At 41.7% G+C, this 27,495-nt stretch overlaps 1 protein-coding gene across 3 annotated transcripts in view; it reads left to right on the top strand.

Annotated features, from left to right (window-relative positions):
• The window catches only part of OSBPL5 (oxysterol binding protein like 5), a 431,224-nt gene that overhangs the window by 368,836 nt on the left and 34,893 nt on the right, over positions 1–27,495 (top strand). For all 3 annotated transcript variants that reach the window (XR_004537637.1, XM_033928646.1, XM_033928647.1), the window contains exons 14-17: positions 3,657–3,755; positions 6,454–6,551; positions 15,706–15,795; positions 20,742–20,878. Coding sequence is in view for 2 of the 3 variants with exons in the window: in XM_033928646.1 (XP_033784537.1) it covers positions 3,657–3,755; positions 6,454–6,551; positions 15,706–15,795; positions 20,742–20,878 (424 nt within the window). In the remaining variant the exon portion in view is untranslated. The remainder of the gene's footprint in view (positions 1–3,656; positions 3,756–6,453; positions 6,552–15,705; positions 15,796–20,741; positions 20,879–27,495) is intronic.

Genomic DNA, 27,495 nt, shown 5'->3' with positions numbered 1-27,495 from the left:
AAGGTACGGGGAAGGCGGGTGGGAGTGTCATGGGGGTCGCGGGTCGGCTGGGGGGGCGGTCGGAGGTTAATGGGGGGGCGGTCGTTGGGGGGAGGGGGGTTTGCGTCGAAGGCAGGAGGGCCTGGGATCCCTCCTGCCCGTAATGTAGTGCGGGGTGGGGGTAGGGAGCCGTCGTGGGTTTGGGCTCCCTCCTGGCCCGATATTGTCGGGGAGTTGGGGAGTCGGCGGGGCAAGAGGGCTTGGGCTCCCTTTTGCCGCGATTGTGTCGGGGGGGGGCAAGAGGGCTTATAGTAACATAGTAGATGACAGCAGATAAAGACCCGAATGGTCCATCCAGTCTGCCCAACCTGATTCAATTTAAATTTTTTTTTTTTTTCTTCTTAGCTATTTCTGGGCGAGAATCCAAAGCTTTACCCGTTACTGTGCTTGGGATCCAACTGCCGAAATCTCTGTTAAGACTTACTCCAGCCCATCTACACCCTCCCAGCCATTGAAGCCCTCCCCTGCCCATCCTCCTCCAAACGGCCATACATAGACGCAGACCATACAAGTCTGCCCAGTAACTGGCCTAGTTCAATCTTTAATATTATTTTCTGATTCTAAATCTTCTGTGTTCATCCCACGCTTCTTTGAACTCAGTAACAGTTTTACTCTCCACCACCTCTCTCGGGAGCGCATTCCAGGCATCCACCACCCTCTCCGTAAAGTAGAATTTCCTAACATTGCCCTTGAATCTACCACCCCTCAACCTCAAATTATGTCCTCTGGTTTTACCATTTTCCTTTCTCTGGAAAAGATTTTGTTCTACGTTAATACCCTTTAAGTATTTGAACGTCTGAATCATATCTCCCCTGTCTCTCCTTTCCTCTAGGGTATACATATTCAGGGCTTCCAGTCTCTCCTCATACGTCTTCTGGCGCAAGCCTCCTATCATTTTCATCGCCCTCCTCTGGACCGCCTCAAGTCTTCTTACGTCTTTCGCCAGATACGGTCTCCAAAACTGAACACAATACTCCAAGTGGGGCCTCACCAATGACCTGTACAGGGGCATCAACACCTTCTTCCTTCTACTGACTACGCCTCTCTTTATACAGCCCAGAATCCTTCTGGCAGCAGCCACTGCCTTGTCACACTGTTTTTTCGCCTTTAGATCTTCGGACACTATCACCCCAAGGTCCCTCTCCCCGTCCGTGCATATCAGCTTCTCTCCTCCCAGCATATACGGTTCCTTCCTATTATTAATCCCCAAATGCATTACTCTGCATTTCTTTGCATTGAATTTTAGTTGCCAGGCATTAGACCATTCCTCTAACTTTTGCAGATCCTTTTTCATATTTTCCACTCCCTCTTCGGTGTCTACTCTGTTACAAATCTTGGTATCATCTACAAAAAGGCACACTTTTCCTTCTAACCCTTCAGCAATGTCACTTACATACATATTGAACAGGATTGGCCCCAGCACCGAACCCTGAGGGACTCCACTAGTCACCTTTCCTTCCTTCGAGCTCCCTCTTGCCCCGATCGTGTCGGGGGTGCCGCGGTTGGCTGGGGCAAGAGGGCTTGAGCTCCCTCTTGCCCCGATCGTGTCGGGGGTGCCGCGGTTGGCTGGGGCAAGAGGACGGGAGTGCGTGCGAGCGGTCCTTCGGGGTGGGGGTGCGAGCGGTCCTGCGTTGGGGTGAATCAGACGTCGGGGGGGGGATCAGGTTTTCAGGGTGGGGACAGGACTTCAAGGGGGAGAGGAGAGTTGGGGCGGGCGAAAGGAGAGTCGGGGTGGCCAGAGGAGAGTCGGGGCGGGCGAAAGGAGAGTCGGGCGGCGACGGGAGAGTCGGGCAGCATGCGCGGTATACGGGTGTGCGCGGTATATAAAAATATCTGTACATAGATTTGTGTTTTCCGCGCGCTATACCCGTGTGCGCGTTTTACACGGGTGCGCGTTATCTACGTGAAAATACGGTATATATAAAGGTATATACGCTTGTACTAGCGCTTGTACTAGCCATCTCTCCCTTCAAATGTTTTGACGATGCCATCCTGTAGTCCAAAAGCTCAGTTTCAATCAAAAATTTTAAGTTCTGTAGCTTATTTTTCTGTAATGAGGGAGCCATGCTATCACGCGACCATCTTAGTGCGGCTCCAAGCCACGCCCCCCCCCCACTCTCGGGCCTTTTCAATCCGTTCAAAGTGCTGCTGCGCAACTCATATTCGGTGAGAGCCGTTGTTCTCACATTACCCCGCTCCTCAAGTCGCTTCATTGGCGCCCCATCCATTTCCGAATATAGTTTAAACTCCTCTTACTGACTTACAAGTGCATTCGCTCTGAAGACCCCACTCCCCCGATATCTCTCTTCACTCATCTCCCCCTATGCTCCCCCCATGATCTCCGCTCATTGGGCAACCCCCTCTTATCTGTACCCTTCTCTTCCACTACCAACTCCAGACTCCGTACCTTCTTTCTTGTGGCACCGTATGCCTGGAACAAGCTGCCTGAATCAATACGCCGTGCTCCATCCCTGGCAGTGTTCAAATCCAAGTTAAAGGCCCACTTTTTTGAAACTGCTTTCAACTCTTAACTTCCCCTCACTGTTGTCATATACTTAGACCCACTAATAACCTCCCCAACCCTGAAATGTCCTGTCTAAATTAGATTGTAAGCTCTTCTGAGCAGGGACTGTCTAATATATGCTAAAATGTACAGCACTGCGTACGCCTTTCAGCACTATAGAAATAATAAATAGTAGTTTATTACTATCATAATTTCTTAACTTCAGGCTAAGATCTTTATTATATCAATATATACACCATGTCAAGTCCTTCAGTTCAGCATTGCATATCAGTGTCATTTTGAACAATTTACTTATTTTGGACCCTTCATTGGCCCTTGTAGGTCTTTTTCTTGTTTCTCTGTCAATAAACCGTGGCTTTTCTTTTTACATCTTTGGCAACTCTCCTTTGTTTTCAACATATACAGTTTGGTCCACCCTTACATTTTTCGTGTTATTCTAACATGCTCCTCTGTAAGCAGATACCCCTTTGAGACCCAATGCCAAAACATGCCTTTTGCATGTAAAACCATACCACAAATCCTCCTTCCCAAAAAATGGACCAAATTTTTGCATAGTTTGTGCCATCCTGCGTTTGCTATCATCAATTGCACATATGCAAATAAAACCATGATATCATCAGTTATCCAGCAACCGCTTACATGCCAAAGCGACAAAAAAGGTGGTATACAAGTCCCCATTCCCTTTCACTTACATGACTTTTCATTTAGCTGTCTGCTTTTGGCAGTGCACTCAGTATCTTTGCTTCCAAAATGACAACAGAATTTCCTAATCATATGGGAGTCAGGAGAAAGCATATGTAGCAGAGGAAAGGGTTCTGGGAGATTCTGGAATGGAATGTGACATACTCAATTTGTTCTTAGAATGTTAAAAAGCAATGACACATTGTAATGAAGAATGATCTGGCTGCGCTAATTACGCTGTAGTAAGTTTTATTAGAGCACTTGGGCCGTTTTAAATTGAGCACATTCATAGGGTGCTATAGCACAGTTTGCACTTATTTTATTCAGGATTACGAGCAGTTTCTGTAAAGTTATGGATAAGAAAGACTGTTTTGCACAAATGAATACAACCTCATCCCTTTTACCACCCTAGGGAACTCCCTTTCGGCAATACTTGATGGGAAAGCCAGACTCACTTTCCTGAGCAGGAATGAGGACTACATCATCACCATGCCCTATGCCCACTGCAAAGGTAAGAGCTCAAGGTCAGGCTAAGGTTAGGAAGATGGTCCAAGTCAGCACTTGTCACACTCAGAGCCAGGGCTGTAGCAGGGAGTGCAGCTGCACAGAGTTCAAGGGGGAAGGGGGCTTCAAAGTTGTGTCCTGTCCATTGCCTTCCCTGCTTGGCTGCGATGGAGTGGACAGCTCTAGGCAGGACTGTGCGACAGCACAGGGCACATTTCTGGCTCAAGTCCTGCTCAAGAGTTGTCCTTGTACATTATTCATGAAGTTGTGGCAGACCACAACGTTCATCCAAGCACTTCAACCGCACCACCATGTTTTCACTTCCAACAATGTAACCAAAACTCTGGATTATGTTACTAACACCTTAGCATGTGCTGTTCCTGCCATATCCATATTATTCTTACAAATGTGGTGGAAGACAGCTCGTGCTAATGCACGTTTGTATACTCTTAACATTAAGTAAAGATGCTCCTCCCTATGTAGATGCCATCTTTCAAGCAAAAGCCATCAAAGGAATTGGAAAGATAGATGCACAGCATTGTCTGCAATCAGTTAGCTAAAGGATGTTTGCCCTTACCTCCAAATGTACATTTTGAATATGTACTGTTTTAGCATAGGTCCCATTTTGTGCAGTGAGTCCTAGTTCTAATAATGGAATTATTCATATCTTCATAGTGGCTCATATCGCTGACTTCCCCAGAAATCAAAATTACTTCTGTATTTAACAAAAGTGAGCCAAGTATAAGACAATCAAGTCATTGTGATATCACTTATTTATATTTATTCAATTTTCTATACAGGCGAGCTCAGAACGGTTTACATGAATTTATTCAGGCACTGAAGCATTTTTCCCTGTCTGTCCCAGTGGACTCACAATCTATCTAATGTACCCGGGGCAATGGGGGGATTAAGTGACTTGCCCAGGGTCACAAGGAGCAGTGTGGGTTTGAACCCACAACCTCAGGGTGCTGAGGCTGTAGCTTTTACTACTGCGCCACTCTAGAAATCAAAATGTAGTAGAAGTGAGCCAAGTATAGGATAATGAAGCCAGATATCTTTTTGGTAAGATCCTTGATAATTCTTTTGTAATCTGCCTTGAACCGCAAGGTAATGGCGGAATAGAAATCCCTAATGTAATGTAATGTAATTGTGACATCACTGATGAGGTTGGCTCTTAGGCATTGGTGGAATGAGGCATTATGATGTGACAATTTTGACTCTGGTTATGAGACTGAAATTCTTTGCACCAAAGGGTGAAATTATCACTGTGGGTTACTGTTAAGATGTGTTATCTGTTTTAGCACAGGTCATATTTATGCAGAGAGACCCAGTTACTAATAACTGAGCTAAATAGCAAAATAACATGTCTTAGGGCTCCTTTTACTAAGCTGCGCTAGCGGTTTTAGCGCGTGCTACATTGCCCCGCGCGCTACACGCTAAAGCTTCCATAGAGCTGGCGTTAGTATTTTCCGCATAGCGCAGGAGTTAGCACACGCTAATCTTCAGTACGAGCTAAAAACGCTAGCGCAGCTTAGTAAAAGGAGCCCTTGATGTAGCCTATGTTGATATTTCTCCTCTCAGTGACTTTTCCTAAACATGCAAAGCAACAAACCAAAACAAAGAAAAACCAGGGGTCCAACTCTCTGCAGTGAAAGACAATCCAGAACAATCAACCTGGTAAAAGGTTTTTATTCAAAAGATTTATTTGTCACAATAAAGACTGCCTTCATCGTGTACATTCACCTGGTTTGATTTTTCCTAAACATGCACATGCTGTATTACATGCGATACATATTTAATGGTCTCATTGGGGATGGGGGGGATGGATCATCATACCTCCTCTCATCCCATACCTATTGAAACGTTCAACAGTGTGGGCAGTATCTTCCACCTACTGCTCGCACTGGCCTCAGCTCCCTTCTGACATCACTTCCTGGTCACTGGACAAGGATGTGATGTCAGAAGGGAGCTGAGGCCAGAAAATGCTGCTCGCACCAGCGAACATTTCAAGAGGTATGTGGGGGGGGTAGGGGATGTTCTCAAGTGACAGGGGCACAAGATGGGGAAGAGCAGGAGGCGCACGGCGCAATGATGCCAGGTGAAACTGCCCTGGGCGCCAACTAGAGAATGACACAGGGACAAATTTTTCGCCGTCCCCATGGGAACTCATTTTCCCGTCCCTGCCCCATTCCTGCAAGCTCTGTTCTCATCTGCACAAGCCTCAAGCACTTTAAAATCATAAGTGTTCAAGGCTCGTGTGTTTTTTTGGTTTTTTTAAAAATAATTTTTTATTTAGAAAAAATGAACACATCACTTAATCAACAGTACAAGATAACAGCAAACCAGTACAGGCTTGTGTGTTTAAGGCAGAGCTTACAGGGACAGCGACAAAACTCACGGGGACAAGACGGGGAAATTGGGCTCCTGTGGGGACAGGGACAAATATTTTCTAGCGCCGACCTCCTCAGCTACGCCACTGAACGGTCCCAACTAAGTGTAATTCATCATTTTTTCCCTGAACACACTTTGCTTTGACCTTTGCAGTGCGGCCACTTTAAGTATTCTTCATGTTCACGCCCTGGGTGCTGGTTGGAGAATACCCTCCAGTGCACCTCTCCCTTTAACTCTCTAGTGGAATCTGAAGAGCACCCCCAATGCACCCCCAATGCACCAGCCTCACAGCCTACTTTGTGATTTTCTTACAGGAATTTTGTATGGGACTATGACAATGGAACTCGGTGGGAAAGTTATCATTGAATGTGCAAAAAGCAACTACGTGACTGAACTGGAATTCAAATTAAAGGTAATTATCATGACATCGCTTTCGGGGTGCACCTGCCATTCTGGGGGTAACATTATGATCTATTTTTGTCCATCTATGTGCAGAAATAGATGCTTACAGCTGTATACAAACAATTTTCAAAAATACCAGCTCCTGGCAAGGGAAGGCCAGCTCTATAAAGGAGACTTTGTATCTGGAGTCTATTCATATGCATATGAGATGAGTGAGAGTTGCATGAATGATGATTATTTTTTTATGTTTTGTGTATTTTATTGTTTAGTTGAGTTTGTTAAAATTTTTATTATGAATGTTTCAGATGTAAGCCGCCAAGAACAGTTTGAACCATGCAGGTTATAATTATTTTTAAATAAATAAATATTTGCTATGTTTTAAGCATGAGCTCTTATCACAGAGCTGGTGTAAAGGTATCGCACCAGCCATTGAGCTGATGTACGAGTAAATGCTTGCCACCTAGATTGCTTAAAAACCAAATGTAAGTTATAGTATTCTTTAATTTCCATGTGTAACTCTGTGCTCTGCCCTGCCTCCTCCGACCTTTGAGCGCCATTCTAAAGAATAGCTCATAGCTAGTATATTGGCATTTGCACATATCTATCTACAGAACATAAGAATAACCTTACTGGGTCAGACCAATGGTCCATCAAGCCCAGTAGCCCTTTCTCACGGTAGCCAGTCCAAGTCCCTAGTACCTGGCCAAAACCCAAGGAGTAGCAACATTCCATGCCACCAATCCAGGGCAAGCAGTGGCTTCCCCCATGTCTTTCTCAATAACAGACTTTGGACTTTTCTTCCAGGAAATTCTCCAAACCCTTCTTAAAACCAACTTAAATCCGCTCTTACCACAACCTATGGCAATGTGATATGCTTACTTGGCAGGGTTGGCTTATTCAGTGGACCAGTAATAAAGGGCACCAAAACCCCAGTCTGGTATACCTTCAGACTTTTAAAGGGGTAGATGCCAGACTGGGATTTTGGCACCCTTTATTATCATTGCCTTGAACTAGCGCCTCACCTGGTAGAAGGAGGAGACTTGAGAGAGAGGGGGAGATACAGGATCATAGGTGGTGGGGGGAGGATTGTGAGGGTTACCAATGCAAACATTGGCTGAGGGTGCCAATTCTTGGAGGAATTCTTGGTGCCTAAATGTTGATTTCCTCCTCATACTCGTAGAATTATCCTCTTAATGTAACTTTTAAATAGTATATTCATTGGATGGAGCCACTAAGGAACAAATTCTATAAACGGCGTCCCAATTGTAGACAGTGGGAGCCTAGGGAGGCGTGGGCGTGGTTTCAGCCAGATGTGGCCTTAGACGAGCTTAGGCAGCCCTAGGCATCTCCCTAGAGCCGCAATAGATGCCTGAAATGTAGGCCAGAAAAATGCTGGCCTACATTTCAAATAGATGAAGCCGCTGAGCCGATTGTGGCAAGGGAAACTGTGATCAGTTTAGTGGTCCCCTCCCCCCATGAAGATGAGCTGCATCAGTCTCTCGGCTATTTTACATGGAATATCAATATTAATGAACTTATTTGCATGGCCGGATTGGAGAATAAGCGACTGTGCAGAAAACCACACGGTGAGCCATTTTCTTCATCAGGTCAGTAAATCTGATTGTTGCAAAACCAGTCCAAACCGGTTTAACGACGATTGTTTGACAATCGCTGACTTTAGTTCATCTGGGTCCATGTTGGGTCCTCTTTGACCATATAGTCTTTGTGTTATATTTTTATTTTTTACCATTAAAGAGGTTTTTTTATTCTTGATTGACTAGTTTTTTTCCTGTATTTGTCCAGGTACCTTTTCTTTATTTCCACTTGCTTTTTCTTCTTTCTTGTGGTGGACTTTTGTTATCCTCTTCGTTTGGGGATTGATTTTTATAAAATTACCCACTATTCCCCTCTCTCTATAACGGTGGCCTGAAATTAGACACTACTTGTGTATATAAATTACAGAATTCTAATAAGACATCAACATTCATCACCCTTTGTAGCTGTCACTTAAACATCTATAACATACAATGATGAAAATATGGCAGAGCAGATAAGTTTCAAGTTTATTGTTTTCTTGATATCCCGCAAATCACATAGGGGTCCTTTTAATAAGGCGCGCTAGCCGATTTAGTGCGCATTAAATGCTGACACGTCCATTATATTCTATGGACATGTTAGCATTTAACACGTGTTAAATCGGCTAGCACGCCTTAGTAAAAGGGGGGGTTTTCAGGGAAATGATTTTATGTCATTTATTTTATTTTTAACTTGCTTGATCCTGAAAGGAAACAAGCAAGTTACAGCAAGATTTTAGAAAAGGTACAACTGGAATCCAAACACCCAGCAATGCACAAATCACAACCATGGAGTTGGCCACAAAACACAGGACTCCTCAGGTACCCTGGGAAGGAGATTGTTGAAGGGAACCCGTCATGGTCTGTGTTTTGGCACCTTAGCTGAGCACAAAGGCCACTTGAAACAACTTGTGGATAAGTTAAAAAACTTGTGGATAAGTTTTATGATATCTGACGAGTCTTGTGTTTAATGATTATTTATTGGGATTTAATCATCTTTTCATGAAGAGATTCACCCAAAGCAGTTACTCTTAAGTATTTTCCCTATCTGTCCAGGCAGGCGCACAACTAAACTGTGGTACCTGGGGCAATGGGAAGGTTAGGTGTTTTTTCCAGAGTCATAAGGAGGAGGCTGGGATCAAACTCACAACCTCAGGGTGCTGAGGCAGCAGATTAACATTAGGCCACATTAGGCCATTGTTATGACTTGAACAGCAAGATTCAAACAAGCCCAGGTAAAATCTTGAAGACCTACTGTAAAGGGGCAGGAGGGAACAAACTATCAACAAGCAAGTTGCTGGATTCCAGGTCTCGCTGTGTCTTGTCAGGTAGAAACTTGACGTTTCAGCCACCATGCTGTGGCTTTCTGCAGTTTGACTTTGTAAATAGTGGGGTCACTGGAACAGGGCAGTCTACCAATCTGAATTTTGGCAGGAAAGTCAGTTGGTCAGAAATGTGAAAGTCCATATGGAAAAGTCTCTGGTAGGTTTAAAGATGTTCTCTCGGGTTTTCCGCAGCGCAGTGAGACCCGGAAACCTGTAACAAGCGCAATACCAGCTGCGGAAACCCTAAGAGAATATCAACAAGCTAGTTTGAAGACCAGTAGATGATAGACGAATTTTCAGTTCTTCCAAGTGCTTTGTTTCATGACAGTCTGTATGATGCACTGTAGTGGTTTCTTTTTGTAGTGTTCTATATTGCCATCTGCTGTACACAAGGTATAATTACAGTTGAGGACATAAATCATGTGAAAGGAATGCCTCAGTCTAGAACAGAGAAGGATGGCTGGTTGTTTGGAACTCAGGCAATGCTTAATTCACTTAGAAGCAAACTGGAATTCTAGACTTAGAAATGGGATGAAACCCCCTGGATCACTGTCCAAAACCCTTCCCATCATCTTGGTATTCAATATCCAGCAAGTTTGAACTGCAACTTGGTTTATGATCACAGCAAGTCAAAAAATGGGGGGAAAAATCTAGATCTATAAAACTTCTGTGTATTTTAGTTTTGTGCAGATTAAATAAATGTAAGTGAGATCAACCCAATTTTCTAGCAGTGATGTAGTGATTTGATTGGACTCACTGCACTACCAGCACTTGCCTGCTTTGCCTTGCTTCACTACAAAACCTGTAATTTTCTCTGCTAGAAAAACTTAAACTTATTTAGTTGTTGTGTTATTTTCTTTTAGCTTACAGTTTTCCTTCTTCTGCCGCCGCACAGCGGCGGCGTGCCAGACCCTCCCACACCAGCTTACAGTTTTCCTTCTTCTGCCACCGCGCAGCGGCGGCGTGCCGGACCCTCCCACACCAGCTTACAGTTTTCCTTCTTCTGCCGCCGCACAGCGGCGGCGTGCCGAACCCTCCCACACCAGGTCAGCTGATGCCCTATTTAATCGGGCTTCCTGCGGCGCACGCCTTGACTCACTGCACTACCAGCACTTGCCTGCTTTGCCTTGCTTCACTACAAAACCTGTAATTTTCTCTGCTAGAAAAACAAACTTATTTAGTTGTTGTGTTATTTTCTTTTAGCTTACAGTTTTCCTTCTTCTGCCGCCGCACAGCAGCAGCGTGCCGGACCCTCCCACACCAGGTCAGCTGATGCCCTATTTAATCGGGCTTCCTGCGGCGCACGCCGCCGCGGCGCGCGCCTTTGGCGGTTCTGCTCCTTAGTACGCTCCTTCGTACGCAAACTGAGGGCGCCGCTAGTAATAAGAATACATTTTTACCTCATATATCTATGAGGACTTTTTATCTTCAACTAATTAAATTTTTACTCTTTTTTATCCTCTGTCTTTTAATTGGGTTATTTTTTAAATCCTTTAAAGTTGACACCTCTTGCAATATGTTTTTGACCTCATCTAATAGCAATATTCCAACCATTTGGGGGCATCGCCCTCCTAAATACAGATTTCCATTACAACACCAGTCATGCCTTGTAGAAATTTCTCCTTCTTCCCCCCCTAATGATTTACCTAAAAATAATAGATTAAAAGTCGGCCTTATCAATGCCAGATCCATTAAGAGTAAACATCACATATTAAAAGATACTATCATTACTCAAGGACTTCATATACTTTTCATTATTGAAACCTGGCTTTCGGATGGCGAGGAAGCCTATCTTTCCTACTGTTGTCCCCCAAATTATAATTATATTTTTAACCATCGCCCAAATCGAAAAGGAGGTGGTCTCGCTGCCATATTTCAATTTAATTTACTCAACCTCAACGACCAATCTAATGGAAATTCCGTTAATGAATATCTTGATCTTAAATTTAATTTGAATATTAACCTCAATTTTTTGTTATTATATGTCCCTCCACCAGTAAGCCAAAATAAAATTACTTTGCTGCAAGATCTTATCTTTGATTTCTGCTCAGCTTCACGACTACCTCTCGTGTTAGGAGACTTTAATATTCATTTTGACAATGCTTCAGACCCCAATAATCAAGATATCTTAAACATGTTTCATTCAGTAAATTTATCTCCAAAAATAGTAGGACCTACCCACTCAGCAAATCATACTTTGGACATGATTTTCTCCCCTAACTCTCAACATATTAATTGCTCAATTCCGATAGTCACTCCCGTACCTTGGTCCGACCACTACTTTGTTTCTACTATTATATCTTTCTCTAAATCTATAAGTCTTAAATTACAATCTGAACCAAAAATAATTTCATACCGCGACCTTGCTAGCATAGATGACGCAGACATATCACCTTTTTTTGATATATCTATCATTGATAACATGCCTACCTTAATAGATGATCATCTTTCACACTGGAACTCTTTGCTTTCTTCATTTCTAGATACTAAAGCTCCAATAATCTTAAAATCTATTTCTGCACGAAAATTATCCAACCCCTGGTATACGGCTGAATTACATTTGTTAAAGAAACAACTGCGAGCACTAGAACGAAAATGGCGTCATTCTAAGTCTCAATCACATCTTCTAAATTATAAAGAACATGCAGTCATATATAAATCAAAAATCAATCAAGCAAAGAAGCAATATTATGCAGATAAAATTCATAAAGCTAAAAACTCTTCTACCTAATTTGATATCTTAAAATCCATTACATCTCACAACACAAATAATACTACAAATCAGACATCCCTCTTAAAAGCACAAGACATCGCTGATGCTCTTAATAAAAAAATCGATAATATTCGAAATACTTTTTCTCCTAATACAAACAATTCTTTTTCTACTAAACATCCTGGTGCTCACCTCCTTACAGCTAAATGCTCAAATTTCAAAATTCCCACTCTTAATGACATTAAATCTCTATTTTCACAAATAAATCTAAAAAGTTCAGGATCCGAAATTCTTCATCCGTTTTATTTAAAAAAAATTTTCCATCTCTTTGGCCCTTTCATCCATACCATTATTCAAAAAAGTTTACAAACTGCTTCTGTTCCTGCGCTCTGGAAAACTGCAACTATTATCCCTTTACTAAAAGATCTAAAAAGTAGTAGAAACGACCCACTAAATTATCGCCCAATTGCAAATATCTCTTTTTTAGCCAAACTGACTGAAAAATGGATATTTAATCAAATTTCCGATTTTATCGAATCTACTAACGTTATGCATCCCAATCAGACAGGCTTTCGTAAACATCATAGTACGGAACATTCTCTAATTGGTCTAATAAATAACATCCACTACTTTCTAGACCATCATAAATCCGTCGCCTTTTTTTCTCTTGATATCTCTGCAGCATTTGACACAATAGACCATGATCTACTTCTTAGCCGATTAGAATCAATTGGAATCTGCGAACAAGTTCTTAATTGGTTTACATCTTATCTTACTAATCGAACTTCTTGCGTTAAATTTAATAAAGAATACTCTGATGCTTACACAACAACCTTTGGAATACCTCAAGGCTCTATTTTGTCACCCCTTTTATTTAATATCTATCTTGCACCATTATTAAATCTATGCCAGTCTGTTGGTTTTACTGCTTTTTCATACGCAGACGACATTCAATTAATACACCCTATTAATCCCGAAAATCAAGAAGACATTAAATCTTTAAATTCAAAACTCGATCTTGTTCAAAATTGGCTTAATAACAATAAATTAGCATTAAATATAAATAAAACAAAAGCTATGATCTTTAACTGGAAAAGAGACATCACATTACATTCACCTTTTCTACTCAATAATAAGCCAATTGAAATTGTTCCTAAATTGAAAATCTTAGGTGTTATAATTGACGAAAAATTGGAATTTAAAGATCATATTAACAACATAGTTAAAGTCTGTTTCTATAAATTACGTTTGATTAGATCTATATCCAAATTCCTTGAGTCAAAATCACGCAACATTCTAATTCATTCTCTAGTAATAGCAAAATTAGACTACTGTAATTCTTTGTTACTTAATATTACTCAAAAAGAAAAACGACAACTTCAAATTGCCCAAAATACTGCTATTAAATTAATCCATGACGCCAAAAAATTTGATCATGTAACTCCTCTCTTCATCGAATCACATTGGCTCCCTATTTGCCAGCGCATAGAATTTAAGGTCTTGTTACTTATATTTAAAAATCTGATATTCAATCAACCCCAATGCATTTCTAAAATGTTAATTCCTTATAGTTCCATACGTACACTTAGATCTTCTTCCCAAAACTTACTAGTTGTTCCTTCCTTAAAAATAATAGGCACTCGACGATTAGATATGTTTTCTGTAGTTGGCCCCCAATGGTGGAACTCATTGCCCCAATACATAAAAATTGAAAAAGACATTTTATCCTTTAAGAAATCCTTAAAAACATTTCTTTTTAAACAGGCTTTTAATATCTAAAATTTATTTTATTTTTTATTACTCGTGCTTATAAAATTCCTTTATTCCCTAATGTTCTTTCCTTTAAATGTATTTTCCAATATAACAGATGTAACTTTTACCCTTCTTCCCTCCCAATTGTTGTTGGTCATGTTGATTTCTATTGTCTATATATACTGTATGTGTTTTAACTTAATTGTATTTTTTACTATGTACATCGCTTTGCATAAAGATATAGCGATTCATCAAATAATTAATAAACCTTGAAACCTTGAACCTTGAAACCTTGATTATCAGCATGGTTCCTATGCCTTGGATTGAGGTAGTGTTCAGAACCTGTAGGAGGGAATCCTAACAACTGTGTAACGGTGGTATACCATGGCTAGCTCAAGATCACTGTTACATTTTTTAAGGAACCAGCTCAGTTAGAGGACTGAAGCTGTAATGGATGTATTAGATGGGCGGTAGAAATAACCTGAGGAAAAATTTCAGGTAGACTTAAAAGAAGGCTTCCAGAGGGTGATTCTCTAAAGGGTGCCTATTTTTAGGAACCAAGAATGTACCTGTTTCTCTTTATAGAATACTAGCATAATAAATGAAAATTATGCCTATATTTTTAGACATGGTCACTTAGGACCATATTCTATAAATGGCATTAGCTGGGTGCCAGTATGCACCTTTCTAGTACCTAACTTAAGTGGCAAAGCCCTACAGAACTAGTGCCTAGATCATGTTTACGGGGGCACTTTAGAATGCCTGAGGCGCCTGAAATGATTTTAGATGTCCTTAGGCACCTCCGTAGACACGATTTATTGTCAAACATAGGTGCCAGAAATGTAAGCTTTGAAAACCCTGGCCTACTTTTCCGGCGCCTTTTTTTGAAGTAGTTGCAATTCTACAAACAGCGCTGGTGCATGATTGACATGCAATCAGCGGCCGCCAATCTGTATGTGCACTGTATGTGCTTTTGACCTGCATAAATCAATGAAAATTCTCTTCATAGAGGACAATATCCAAAGCCATATCTGCATGTAAAACAATGCTTTCTAAGCGGAAACAGACACTCATAAAACTGCACATCTGAAATATGCATAAAGTTAATGTGGTTACAGCCTATATATGCATAACTTTACCAGAACTACTAAAGCTGCCAACTGGATTCAGATTTGCAGGACAGGGTCGATCCAGTCATGAGTTTACTCCGGTGCATGTACGGGCTTGTAGTTCTGATTCCCCCATTGCATTCCCTAAGAAAAGCAAAACTACAAATACCAGTATGGACTGGGGTAAACCCAGGACTGGATCCAATCTGGGTTGCCATAAAGTACATATGTAAATCTAAATGCATAAATTCCTTGGGGAAATTTTTGGAAGAGAAAGAAAAGAAGCAATTCTTTATCTGCATAAGTACCCTACATTATACAGTAAACTAGTGCATTATCATGTAATTGTAAGTAGGGCCTACACATGGGCAGAACGTAGGAGATCATGGACAAGGTTTCCAAGTTATATGCACAGGTTATAGAATACTGCGTTAGCAAAGATCAGGGAACTCTCAAGCCTGTCATTGATCTGGCGAACTGACCCTAAATTTAGCATGTCAATGCTGATTTACATGAGTACTCTATAATGGGACCTTGGCATGTAGATGCTGTCATAAAATTGCACTTTGCATTGGTACGCCTACGTCAAGGTACCCAAATCATTTTACAGAGGGAATACAAATTGTATGTGTTGGTGAAATATTGTTTTTGCACTATTTTATTAAGTTTATTTCCTCTTTTTATTGAACAGCCATTCTTTGGTGGCAGTGCCAGCATTAATCAGATCTCTGGGAAGATTAAATCTGGAGATGAAGTGTTAGCAAGCCTGGATGGATACTGGGTAAGAAGTAGCATTACTGTTCATTTCTAAAGGAGGGGAGAGACAGACAAGCAGGAGTACTCAGGCCAAGACATTGGCTTTCTCCTTCTGTAACATTGATTATTGCTAGTGATATGGCTTTATAGTTCATTTTATTTAATGTACTGCTCTTCCTTAGGTAATAGCAGAGCATTTTACAATATAACATCATAAAAAATAAGGCAGGAACTACAAATCATAGAAAAAGTAATTGCGTAAAAAAAAACCCCAACAACCCCAACCCCAGACTGCAACTTTAGTAACCCACATGACACCTGGGTCTTCAGGCTCGACGGAAATGACTTTTCAAAAGATAAGTCTTTAGTATTCTGAATTAATGCAGGGATATGGAAGAAATGAAGATAATTCTTTCTGAGGCTGAATCAGAAACGTAATTGCCACTGCATGATGAGTCACTTCAAGCACAATCCCTTTTTGTGGAGGGAATTAGATGTGGAAAAACTGGTTTCTTTTCATTTAGATTTTAATAGTAACTCAGAAAACCAGACAAAGGTGCATGTATGGAGCTACCACAGAACATAACTCTCCCCCTCCCCATGACTTGAGACTAGGGAGTCTTGATCTCTGCAATATTTTCCCATAATTCTGACAAGGTAGTTAATTTCCTTGTAACTTTTTCATATTACGTGTGATCAGGTAGTCACTATCTTATGCTTTTTTTTTCCTTATTCTTTCTGTAGCCTACCCTCTTGTTCCTATCCTGCATGGGTTTTTTTTCCCTTAAGATATTGTAAACCTTTATGTCTAGTTTGGTTAATTTGTTAGTGTACTTTCCCCCTTGTTATGTTTCTATTTTAAATATTGCCCACTGTTTTTATTAATTGTACACCGCTTTGATTAGACTTTTTGTTAAAAATGGCAGTATATCAAATAAAATAACTGTAACTATAACTATACCCACCTAGTTGGGTAAACCTGTCTTCTCGTTATTGTCCCGCCAAAGCTTATACAGTTCCCATCTTTCTTCAGATTACTGCAGCCACCCTTGTTAATTTAGATGTCGGCCAGATATTGTCTGTTTCCAATATTTGGCAATAGCAGCCATAATAACACTCCTAAACAAAGGGAAATGTTGGCTTCTCATCCACCTACTTGCCTATCCCAAAAACTCTCTCTCTTGCTAGAAACGGGCTTTTTTTTTTTTTTTTTTTTTGCTTAGCTCGGTCTTTACTTTGGAGCTTATTACCAGTTGTTCTGTATCTCACAAAGTTGTAAAGATCTGGCTATATGAAAACAGCTATGGATAAACTACTGCTAATAAAATAATACACTTCTCCCTCCATATTTGTGGTGATAGGGGATTAACAGAGCAGCGAATAAAGAAAACTCGCGCATAACTTTTGTATGTTATTCACGGGTTTCTATTAAAAACCATCGTGAATAAAGTAAAACCATGAATAACTTCTTTCTGTGCAACTGGGAATCAGCAATTTTATCTCTAAACGGTGGGAATCAGTGATTTCTCTGATGTAATTTGGGGGGGGGAGGAGCCAGCAAGTGAAAACCCGCAAATAATCAAAACCACGATTGCTGAAACCGCAAATACGGAGGAAGAAGTGCTCCATAGACATACGCAGCACTCTCATATATCAAAACACAAAAGAGACGAGCCCTGCTTAAAAGAGCTTACAGTCTAGTCAAGACAGACAAACTGGATTGTATTGTATTGTGTTTATTTATTATTCACCTTATACAAAGCAAAGGACAAATGAACAGACATAATAAATACAAACATCAAACCATACAAAAATACAATCTAATATAATAAAATGCTAGGCCGCGCATGCGCACTCCCATCGCGTGCGTCCGTTTTCCGTGAGCTGTAGCGACCCGCAGGTAGGACTGCGCATGCTCGGCTTACGGTTCAGTTTTTCGGTCTGCCCTGCTCCCTGCTGCTCCTTGCCGTATTGTATTTTTTAGTTGAAAGTCGGACTTCCGACGCAGGTGGGGATCATGAGAGGAGCCAACGCCGCGTCTTTCAACTAAAAAATACAATATGGCAAGGAGCAGCAGGGAGCAGGCCAGACCGAAAAACTGAACCGTCTTTCAACGCAGTCTTTCAAATGAACGTCTTTCAAAGCCGCGACTACCCCCCCTCCCTCCCCCCCCCGATGACCCTACCCGACACAACTGAAACCCCCGTTGACCCTCCCACCGCTACAAGGCTGACAAACCCGGCAGAAAGGAAGAAAGACACAGGGGCAGGGAGAGGGACAGAAAGACAGACAGAAAAAGAGAGCCAAGGAGAGAGAGAGAGAGACAGCGGGAGAGAGACAGAAAGAAAGAAAGACAGACAGACATATATTCTAGCACCCGTTAATGTAACGGGCTTAAAGACTAGTAAAAACATAAAACAATTAACAGCAATCCTCTTCCGCATACACAGCATCCTCCCCACAACCACAACATAGACATCTGTTCTTCAGCCAAATGTCATTTTACGAAAAAGATGGCGTTTCAGTAATCTTTTAAATGTCGCTATACTCTCTTTCTGGTGCATCCAATACACAGTGCTCAGGTTGGGAAATTACAGAGGGAAAGATAAGACATAGAAACAGAGAAATATGATGGCAGATAAAGGCCAAATGGCCCATCCAGTCTGTCCATTCACAGCATCCGTTATTGGTGCTTAGCAGGTAGGGGAATTACAGAGGAAATGATATGACAGATATTGGTCCTTAGAAGGGTTTTGTTTTTATTTATTTATTTATTTATTAAATTTCAGATTATTCACAAGCATAAATCTTGTTCCATGTAATACAGAGAAAGAAACAATTCAAATCAAATTTTTTTACATAAGTAATATAAATTTTACCCCCTAACTTAAACGGGGGAGTGATAATCAGAATATAATGGAGATAAACAAAAGTATCAAACATTCAAAAGAAAAAAGGCCTAATGCGCTATCGGTTGTAATATTCTAAAAATCCATTCCTTAATCAATCCTTAATAATCTTTTTAACTTTTAGAAATTTCCTCAAGTGGTCTGGAGAATAAAAAATATATTTTATTCCCAAATACCTAACCAGACATTTACAGAGGTATGCTAAAAGAAACGTAGCCCCCAGTTTAAGAGTCTCTTGACGCAGGGAAATAAAATCTTTTCTTCTCTCTTGCGTAACTTTCGAAACATCTGGGTATAGCCAAAGTCTTTGATCTCCAAATAGATTTTGAGAGTTTTTGAAATATAATTTTAAAATCATATTTAAATCTTGCTCAAAAACGAAAGATACTAATTTGCGATGTATTGAGGAATTATCTTTAATCATTGCTACCTTAAATTGTTGTAACTGTTGTATATCCTCCTGTCTGGCTTGGTCTGAAAGATCTTTTTTTACTGAATCAACAGTTTGAGTTAAATTATCCAGTTTAGAAGTAATACTTGTTACCTCTTCAGTAGTTTTAGTCAGCTTAGTCTCCAGCCGTTGAAATGTCTCCATGGGAGAGGGAAAAATTCCCTTACTCTCTGGTTGATTCTTCAGCTCCACTGCCTGTACTGGCTCTGTGCCCTCGGCGGGAGACCCCGCAGATCCACTTCCAGGATTGCGATTCTCCTGCAACAAAGTGGCTGGACATGCAGGATTAGGAGGGGAAAGCGATGTCTCAAGTCCGGAGAGGTGGAGAGGTTCTCCTATATCTCTCTCCAATGCCGGGTCATGTCCTCCTGAATCTTTAACAACCGATGATAAAGCCGCAAAGAAGCGGTATACAGTTTGCTGAACAGGTGTGGATGCAAGGGCCGACGAGGGTTCAGCCTTAATCACCCCCTTCCGCTTTGAATGAGGCATGTCCACAAAAAGAAGCGATCAGCAGCAAGAATAAGGTAAAAAAATTCAAATGGAAGGCACCAGCAAACGTGATTTTCCTCCGTCTCTCTAGCGGCTTCTCACATCGCTGCCATATTGGCCACTCCCCCCTGGTGCTTAGAAGGTGAGTTGGAGTTTGGAAATGAAAGCATTGGATGGCTGAATCTTATTTTGGTATTTATGTCATGGTATTGAGCTTAATTATGTCTAGCTGCCTATACACTTAATAATTACTATTATGATTGGTTTATTTCATTTCTTTGTATTTTTATTGTAAACTGATTTAACACCATGATTGTATCAAGCAATATTATTAAGTTGGTAAATCAAATCAGTGAGTGTGTCATAACTCACAAAATGTAGATCACATCTGATCTCAGAAAACAACAATTTGGCACCACCACTACCAGATATAAACCCCACCCCTTTTTTTTTTTACTAAGCCAAGGTTAAGGTTTCTATCTCGGCCCAGAGCGCTAAATGCTCCAACACTCATAGAATTCCTATGAGCGTTGAAACAGAGTTGGAGCATGTAGCATCCCGGGCCACAGTAGAAAACTCTAACCCAGCCACAGTTAGTCTCCCCTCCTCCTACAGGGTCTCCAACATTGTATATTAGATCCTTTGTAAATTTTTGCCAGCTTTTCAGTTGTAAAGTACTAACAGTACAAACTCTTGTACTATCATTGAGATAGAAATAGCCCATCTACTTTTTCTTTACGCTCCTCGTCAGAAGGGTGTTGATGTGTTTTACAAGTAGAATGATTTTTAGATATTTCCTAGGTGATTTTCTAGCTTTGTTTTGTTATCCGCTCAGAATTCATGTTGGCAATAGTGAAATACAAGAAATATTTTTATGTTATGTTATACTATGGAAAGGAAAGGAAAAATAATTTTTAAATAGTTCGCTATGAAATTGTCCTATTGGCAGTGTTGTTATTCAGAGTGACATCTGGTTTCTAGTTGCCTTTATTTAACCCACATCCCAACTGTGGTTGAAATGAATATAGTGCAATTTGACAAATAATCTGTAGAACTTTGTATTAAGTACCTTGCTGCTTGGATGATGAGCTCCCCCCCCCTTTTCATCTTGCCACACAGGATGGGGAAGTCTACATAAATGACTTGAAAAATGGGACCCGGAACATCTTCTGGAACCCTACTAGTGACATTCGCAAACAGAGGCTAAAGCGACATATTGTAGCCTTCGAAGAACAAACAGAGTTTGAGTCTGAAAGGTAAGCAACTACTGGAAACCCAACAACCCAGAAACTTAATTTTAAATAAATCATCTCTTCTCCCAGCTACAGTGGCCTTGGAGACCCTGAACTCAGTAGATCTCAGAAGCCAAGTGAGGTCCACTCTGGTTAGAATGTAATAGCAAATCTGTCAAAAGAAGGTCCCAAATAGCAACTGAGTCTGTGGTCACCTATTTCAGGATGCCCAGAAATGGAAAGAAAGAGGACGGGGAAAACAGAAATCTTTTCTGTGCAGTAAAATGTCTATTTGCAGAAAAGGAACCATGACACTTGTTGTGTGGTTGCTTGGAAATTCAGTGCCACTTATCCATCTATGGGACATGTTTACAAAAGGGCGTTAAGCCCTAATTGGGTGCTAATAGGTGTTATACACAATGGCATTATGGTGTTAACGTGCGCATTAGTGAATTTTTCTGGGAGACGGCATAGCATGGGCATGGAAATATCACCCAGTTAGCAAGTTCTAGGTAATGCATGGTAGCTTAATAATAGCTGAGTTGAATTAATGCAGGATCATTTAGCACATCCTACATAGGAGTCAATAAGGGCCTGATTCTATAACTGCGCCTAACTTATAAGTGCAAAACACAATACTTTGGGCTCCTAATACTTTTTTAATTAGCTCCAATCTTTAAAAAAAAAGAAGCTAAAACAGTACTTCCATATAATTTAACTGTTTATATACATATATATTCAATAAATATCTTAACAATGCACCATTGCTAATACCCATAAATCATTATCATTCAATGCCATGAACACCCTCCCCCGCTAAACAACCAACAAGTTGCATGAACTAGTGTCTGTTCAAAACCACTCATTTCACTTATTCTTCCAAAGACTGTTAAACAATGTTTCAGATTGTTTTCATCAAAGTATTATCAGTCCCACAAGCATCATCTACATGCTGTAAGTTGTAACCTCTCAATCGCTCTTCACAAGACTATTTCACTCCAAAGGCATCATCAGGAGCTGTGGGGAACAGATGCTCACAGTGCCTGCACAGTGTGGCAGCATAACAGGATAGTTTTCAAATCAGATCCATCGAGCGGGAGCTACCAAACAGCACACTCACCACCCGCTTGAATCAATTGTGATTCACTAAGTCACATGCTAAAAGTAACTTATAAAGTGCCAGTCAGCATGGCTATCAATCAACCTCTAGGTGCCGCTTATAGAACCAAGCTTAGTGATGCCTAGGTATGCTTAGGCATTGTTAGGCGTCATTGTGGTAAGCGCTAACCTTGCGATGCCCAAGTCAACCATGTCTGTTCTCTGCCCCTAACCACACCTACTTTCCAGGCAGGTGTCGTTAAACGCTTCGACTTAGGTATCGTTAGGTACCATGTGATATTCTGCACACAACACTAATTAATTTTTTAGGGTTTGTTTTTAATAGCATGGTCAATTACCATGCCAATTAAAAGAATTGTGTGTAAATTTTAGTTAGGCGTCCATGAGTAGGTCAGCTAGAAGTGCCTAAGCTGGGCACCATTTATAGAATTTCCCCCCTTGTTAAATCCTAACACTTACAGCATGTTAATGACTACATTCATGGTTCAAGTTTATTAGTATTTGATTTACCATCCTCTAGTTGGGCAAACTGGATGGACCATACAGGTCTTTATCTGCCGTCATCCATTATGTTACTATGTAAAATGTAAGAAAAATGCTAAAAATGTAAGAAAATTGTTGCTGTCTTTGGAACAACGGGCGGTGAGCAATCTCCCATCTGTGCTGGTTAGCTTTGATGCCAAAAAGGCGTTTGACAGGGTGAGGTGGGATTTTCTTTATGATACTCTAGCGGCCTATGGATTTGATGGGTTTTTTGTATCGGCGGTACAAGCATTGTATGCTCTTCCACAGGCTAGAATAGTGTTGAAAGATTTCAAAATGGACCGGTTCCCAATTTCTAGGGGGACGAGACAGGGTTGCCCCTTATCGCCGTTGTTGTTTGTGCTTACATTGGACTCCCTAATTCAGGATATATATGCGATGATCTATACAGGGAATTGATATTGGAGCTACCTCTTTTAAGTTATCGGCCTTTGCGGATGATATCTTGGTACATTTTACAGATCCTGTGCCCTCCTTGACAGCCTTATTGGACTTGATTAAAGAAGTTGGTGATTATTCAGGATTTCGTTTAAATGTGGATATAAATCGGAGGCGTTAGCATCCTCTGCAGTGGTTCAGGCCCTATGGGGGAATGGATTTCCGTTGACTTGGGCGCCTGGGCAGTTTGTGTACTTGGGGACTTTGATGACTATGCAGGTTCCCTGTTTATATCGTCTTAATGTGGATAAGCTTCAGCAACAGACGGAGCTCTTGCTGGAAACATGTAGGGCATTGCCCCTTTCTCTGATGGGGTGCATTTGTTTAGTTAAGATGTTCATCTTTCCCAAATGGTTGTATGTTTTGCAGACTTTGCCATTATGCTTGCTGAAGAAAGATTTACGCATTCTTTATATTCGTTTTTGTTGGGCGGCCAAGAAACCGAAATTGCAGGTGTCTCAGTTGTTGGGGAATTGGCATGGGGGGATTAGGATTACCGGATATGCGGATTTATAATTATGCATGTTTGCTTCGTCATTTGGGAGATTGGGTGAATATGACTAGCAATTACTCCTCTTTTGATGGAACGTGAATTTTTTGCTCCCTATGATGTGTTTGCATTATTACATAGTTCTTGGAGGGCATTTCCCCCTTCTATCTGTTCCAGTGTATTATTTAGCGCATTGGAAGTGGCTTGTTGTTGGCTTTTGCATACCTTGGGAGGTGATCCGATGGTCACTGATCTCTTGCCCTTGCGGAAGGGAATCATGAGAATACTTGTCCTGGAGAGCGAAAGGAGTTACAAATTTAGAACATGTTTTGGGGGATGATGGGGAGCTGTTAATATGTGCAGATTTGCTAGCTAAAGTGGGGGAGACCTAGGGAGTGCAGTTCGCATGTCATCAAGTAAAACACTATGTGGGATCCCTCGACACAGCACAATTGAGCTTGCACTTGGGGGCTAGGTTGCAGAAGTTGTTTGCTCGAGAGGAGGGGGCGTTACTCAAGGTATCTAGCATTTTTGCTAGTTTGCAAGAGTTACAACCTGCCAGGGACTACCATTACCATTACCAGGGACTACCTTTACCATTAAAGGTAAATGGGAAAAGGAATTGCAGATTAATTTGGGACATTGGGATGTAGCCTATACCTTGAGGGCGACACCTGGGGTGACCCCATGTGCTTGGTTGCGGAAAATGTATTATAGGGTGATCTTACGTGCTTATTACTCGTACACAGATGTTTTATAGTGGAGGTCTCCCTACACCATTATGTCATAAATGTGGGACGGGGGTCATACTTTGGGACATGCCTTTTGGTTATGCCCCATCATTCTGCGCTTCTTGAGGCGTGTAATCTCTTATATGTCAGGGTTAATTGGGAGAGCCTTATGCAGTACCCCGGACCACTTTGTCTTGGACTTGCCAGAGGCTTTTGGTCATTTACCTAGGGGGAATCGGACTTTGTGTAGTAAGATGAGTTTATTGGCTAGGAAATGTATTCTTCAGTACTGGATGGTTCCGGACCCTCCGGCATATTGGCATTGGCGGAACCAATTGCATCAGTTGGTCATTTGAGATTTGCGAGATGTCGGAGGGTCTAGGAAGCGAAAGATGTTTTTGAATATTTGGGAGCCTTATCTACAAGTCTTGCATCCCAAGGGCCGCAGTGCGATCTTAAGATGGGTGTCCTAATTTGGGAGCTCAGTTAGTTGGGTTGGGAGAGTTATGGTGAATACTAGTGGGGTAATTAGTGGTTAATGTTACTCTTTTATTGTACATGCTTGTTCTACTATTGTGTATGGTGCATCATTGTTTGTACTATGCACCTTTGGGATGCTCTAGTGTTGTATTTGTTGTTGTTTGCATCAATAAAAATTGTTTAAACCTAAAGATAAAAAAGGAACTACAATCTGTGCTCAGTCTTCACCCGCGAGGCGCCGGGACTTGGTCCTCAGCTGCAGACAAGGGTTGACTCAGCTGATCCATTTAGTAATTTCGAGTTTACGCCCAGCAGTGTCTACTGCGAGCTGTCAAATCTCAAGGTTAACAAGGCAATGGGGCCTGACAACCTACACCCCAGGGTGCTCAGGGAGTTGTGTGATGTCTTGGCGGAACCGCTATCCGCACTCTTCAATCTCTCCCTTAGTACAGGTGACGTCCCGTTGGACTAGAAAATGGCTAACGTCATTCCACTTCATAAGAAAGGCTCCAAGATGGAAACAGCAAACTACAGACCGGTGAGTCTCACATCAATAGTGAGCAAACTAATGGAAACTCTAATCAAATGCCAATTGGATACGATCATGAACGAGGAGAATCTACGTGATCCCCGTCAACATTGATTTACTAAGGGGAGATCCTGCCAATCCAACCTGATCGGCTTCTTTGACTGGGTGACGAGAAAGCTGGATGTTGGGGAGTCCCTGGACATCGTATACCTGGACTTCAGCAAAGCATTCGATAGCGTACCACACCGCAGGTTGCTGAGCAAAATGAGTTCTATAGGATTGGGCGACACGCTGACGAAATGGATTGGGAACTGGCTTGAGGGTAGGCTTCAGAGGGTAATGGTGAATGGCACCCCCTCCGAAACGACGGAGGTGATCAGTGGAGTGCCACAGGGCTCCGTCCTGGGCCCGATCCTGTTCAACATCTACATAAGAGACTTGGCAGAAGGTCTCCGAGGTAAAATAACATTATTCGCTGATGACGCCAAACTAAGCAATGTAGTGGCCAAGAGTACAACAGACAAAAACTCAATGCCCGACAACATGATGCACGACCTAGGTCCTGGCAACTCAGCTTCAATGCCAAAAAATGCAGTCATGCACCTGGGCAGCCATAATCCATGCAAGACTTACACCCTAAATGGCGAGATCCTAACAAGAACTGAAGCAGAGCGTGACCTAGGGGTGATCGTCAGTGAGGACATGAAGGCTGCCAATCAAGTGGAGCAAGCTTCCTCTAAAGCAAGGCAAATCATAGGTTGCATACGCAGGAGTTTCGTCAGCCGTAAGCCTGAAGTCATTATGCCATTGTATAGATCCATGGTGAGACCACACCTGGAGTACTGTGTGCAATTTTGGAGGCCGCATTACCGAAAAGATGTGCTGAGACTAGAGTCGGTGCAGAGAATGGCAACCCGGATGATCGCTGGTCTCAAGGATCTCCCTTACGAGGAAAGGCTGGATAAGTTACAGCTCTACTCACTCGAGGAACGCAGAGAGAGGGGAGACATGATCGAGACGTTCAAGTATCTCACGGGTCGCATCGAAGTGGAAAAAGATATCTTCCTTCTCATGGGTCCCACGGCAACCAGGGGGCACCCGTGGAAAATCAGGGGAGGGAAACTGCACAGTGACACCAGGAAATTCTTTTTCACTGAGAGAGTGGTTGACCGCTGGAATAATCTTCCACTTCAGGTCACTGAGGCCAGCAGCGTGCCTGATTTTAAGGCCAAATGGGATAGATACGTGGGATCTATTCACTGAGTTAGGTGGGGAAGGGTCATTGCGGTGGGCAGACTGGATGGGCCGTGGCCCTTATCTGCCGTCTATTTCTATGTTTCTATGGTTAGCACACAGCCTGCATAAAATATACCCTCAAAAAGAAAAGCATTAGATTTGCTGTTAATATGCACTAACTCCATGTTAACTCTGAATTCTAACACCCTTTGACAAAAAAAAAATGTTGGAATAAATTTCTAAAAGGGAAGTCAATAGACTATTATTGAGATGGCTTGGAGAAATCCACTGCTTATTCCTAGGATAAGAAGTATAAAATCTGTTTTATTTCTTGGGATCTAGCTAGGTACAGTACTTGGAACCTGGGATGGCTACTGTTGAAAACAGAATACTGGGCTTGATGGACCTTTATTCTGTCCCAGTAAGACAATTCTTATGTGAGCCAAGTAGAGGACAATCAAGCCATTATGACATCACTGATGAGATTGGCTCTTAGGCACTAGTGGAATGAGGCATTATGACATCACAATATGAGCTCTGGAATGTTGTTTCTTTATGGGGTTTTGCCAGGTACTTGGAACCCGGGTTGGCCACTGTTGGAAACAGGATACTGGGCTTGATGGTTTTCAGCACAAGATCAATAAAGCCCATCAGGAGAAGTACTAACATTCCACAGGCATAGGGTTCCAAAGTAAGGCAGAAAAACCCACAATTCGCACCTCAACAACGCTTCTTTTGTGAAAATTATTAAGAGGAGGAAAAAGCCTCAGATCCCCCCCTCCCTCCACTAAACCGAGAAACGGTGTCTTTCTGTTTAATCAATAGGATTTGGCTTTTCAAATCATCTTCAGATAACAGGGGTCCCAATATAAGGCGGAATATATCTCACTTGCATTGCGCAAGGCTTTTCTCTATTTGAAATATTATTGAGGAGGTTTTTTATGCCAGTGACTTTACTACACCCTGTAAAACTCCACCTGTTTTCAACCTGAGTTTTCGGTTTGGTGGAGGGAGGGGGAGGATCTGAGGCTTTTTCCTCCTCTTAATAATTTTCACAAAAGAAGCGTTGTTGAGG

This window comes from Geotrypetes seraphini, chromosome 19, assembly GCF_902459505.1.
Source record: "Geotrypetes seraphini chromosome 19, aGeoSer1.1, whole genome shotgun sequence".
NCBI classification, from domain to species: domain Eukaryota; kingdom Metazoa; phylum Chordata; class Amphibia; order Gymnophiona; family Dermophiidae; genus Geotrypetes; species Geotrypetes seraphini.
Note: the sequence above shows the minus strand (reverse complement) of the source record. Positions and strands in the feature narration are given on the sequence as shown.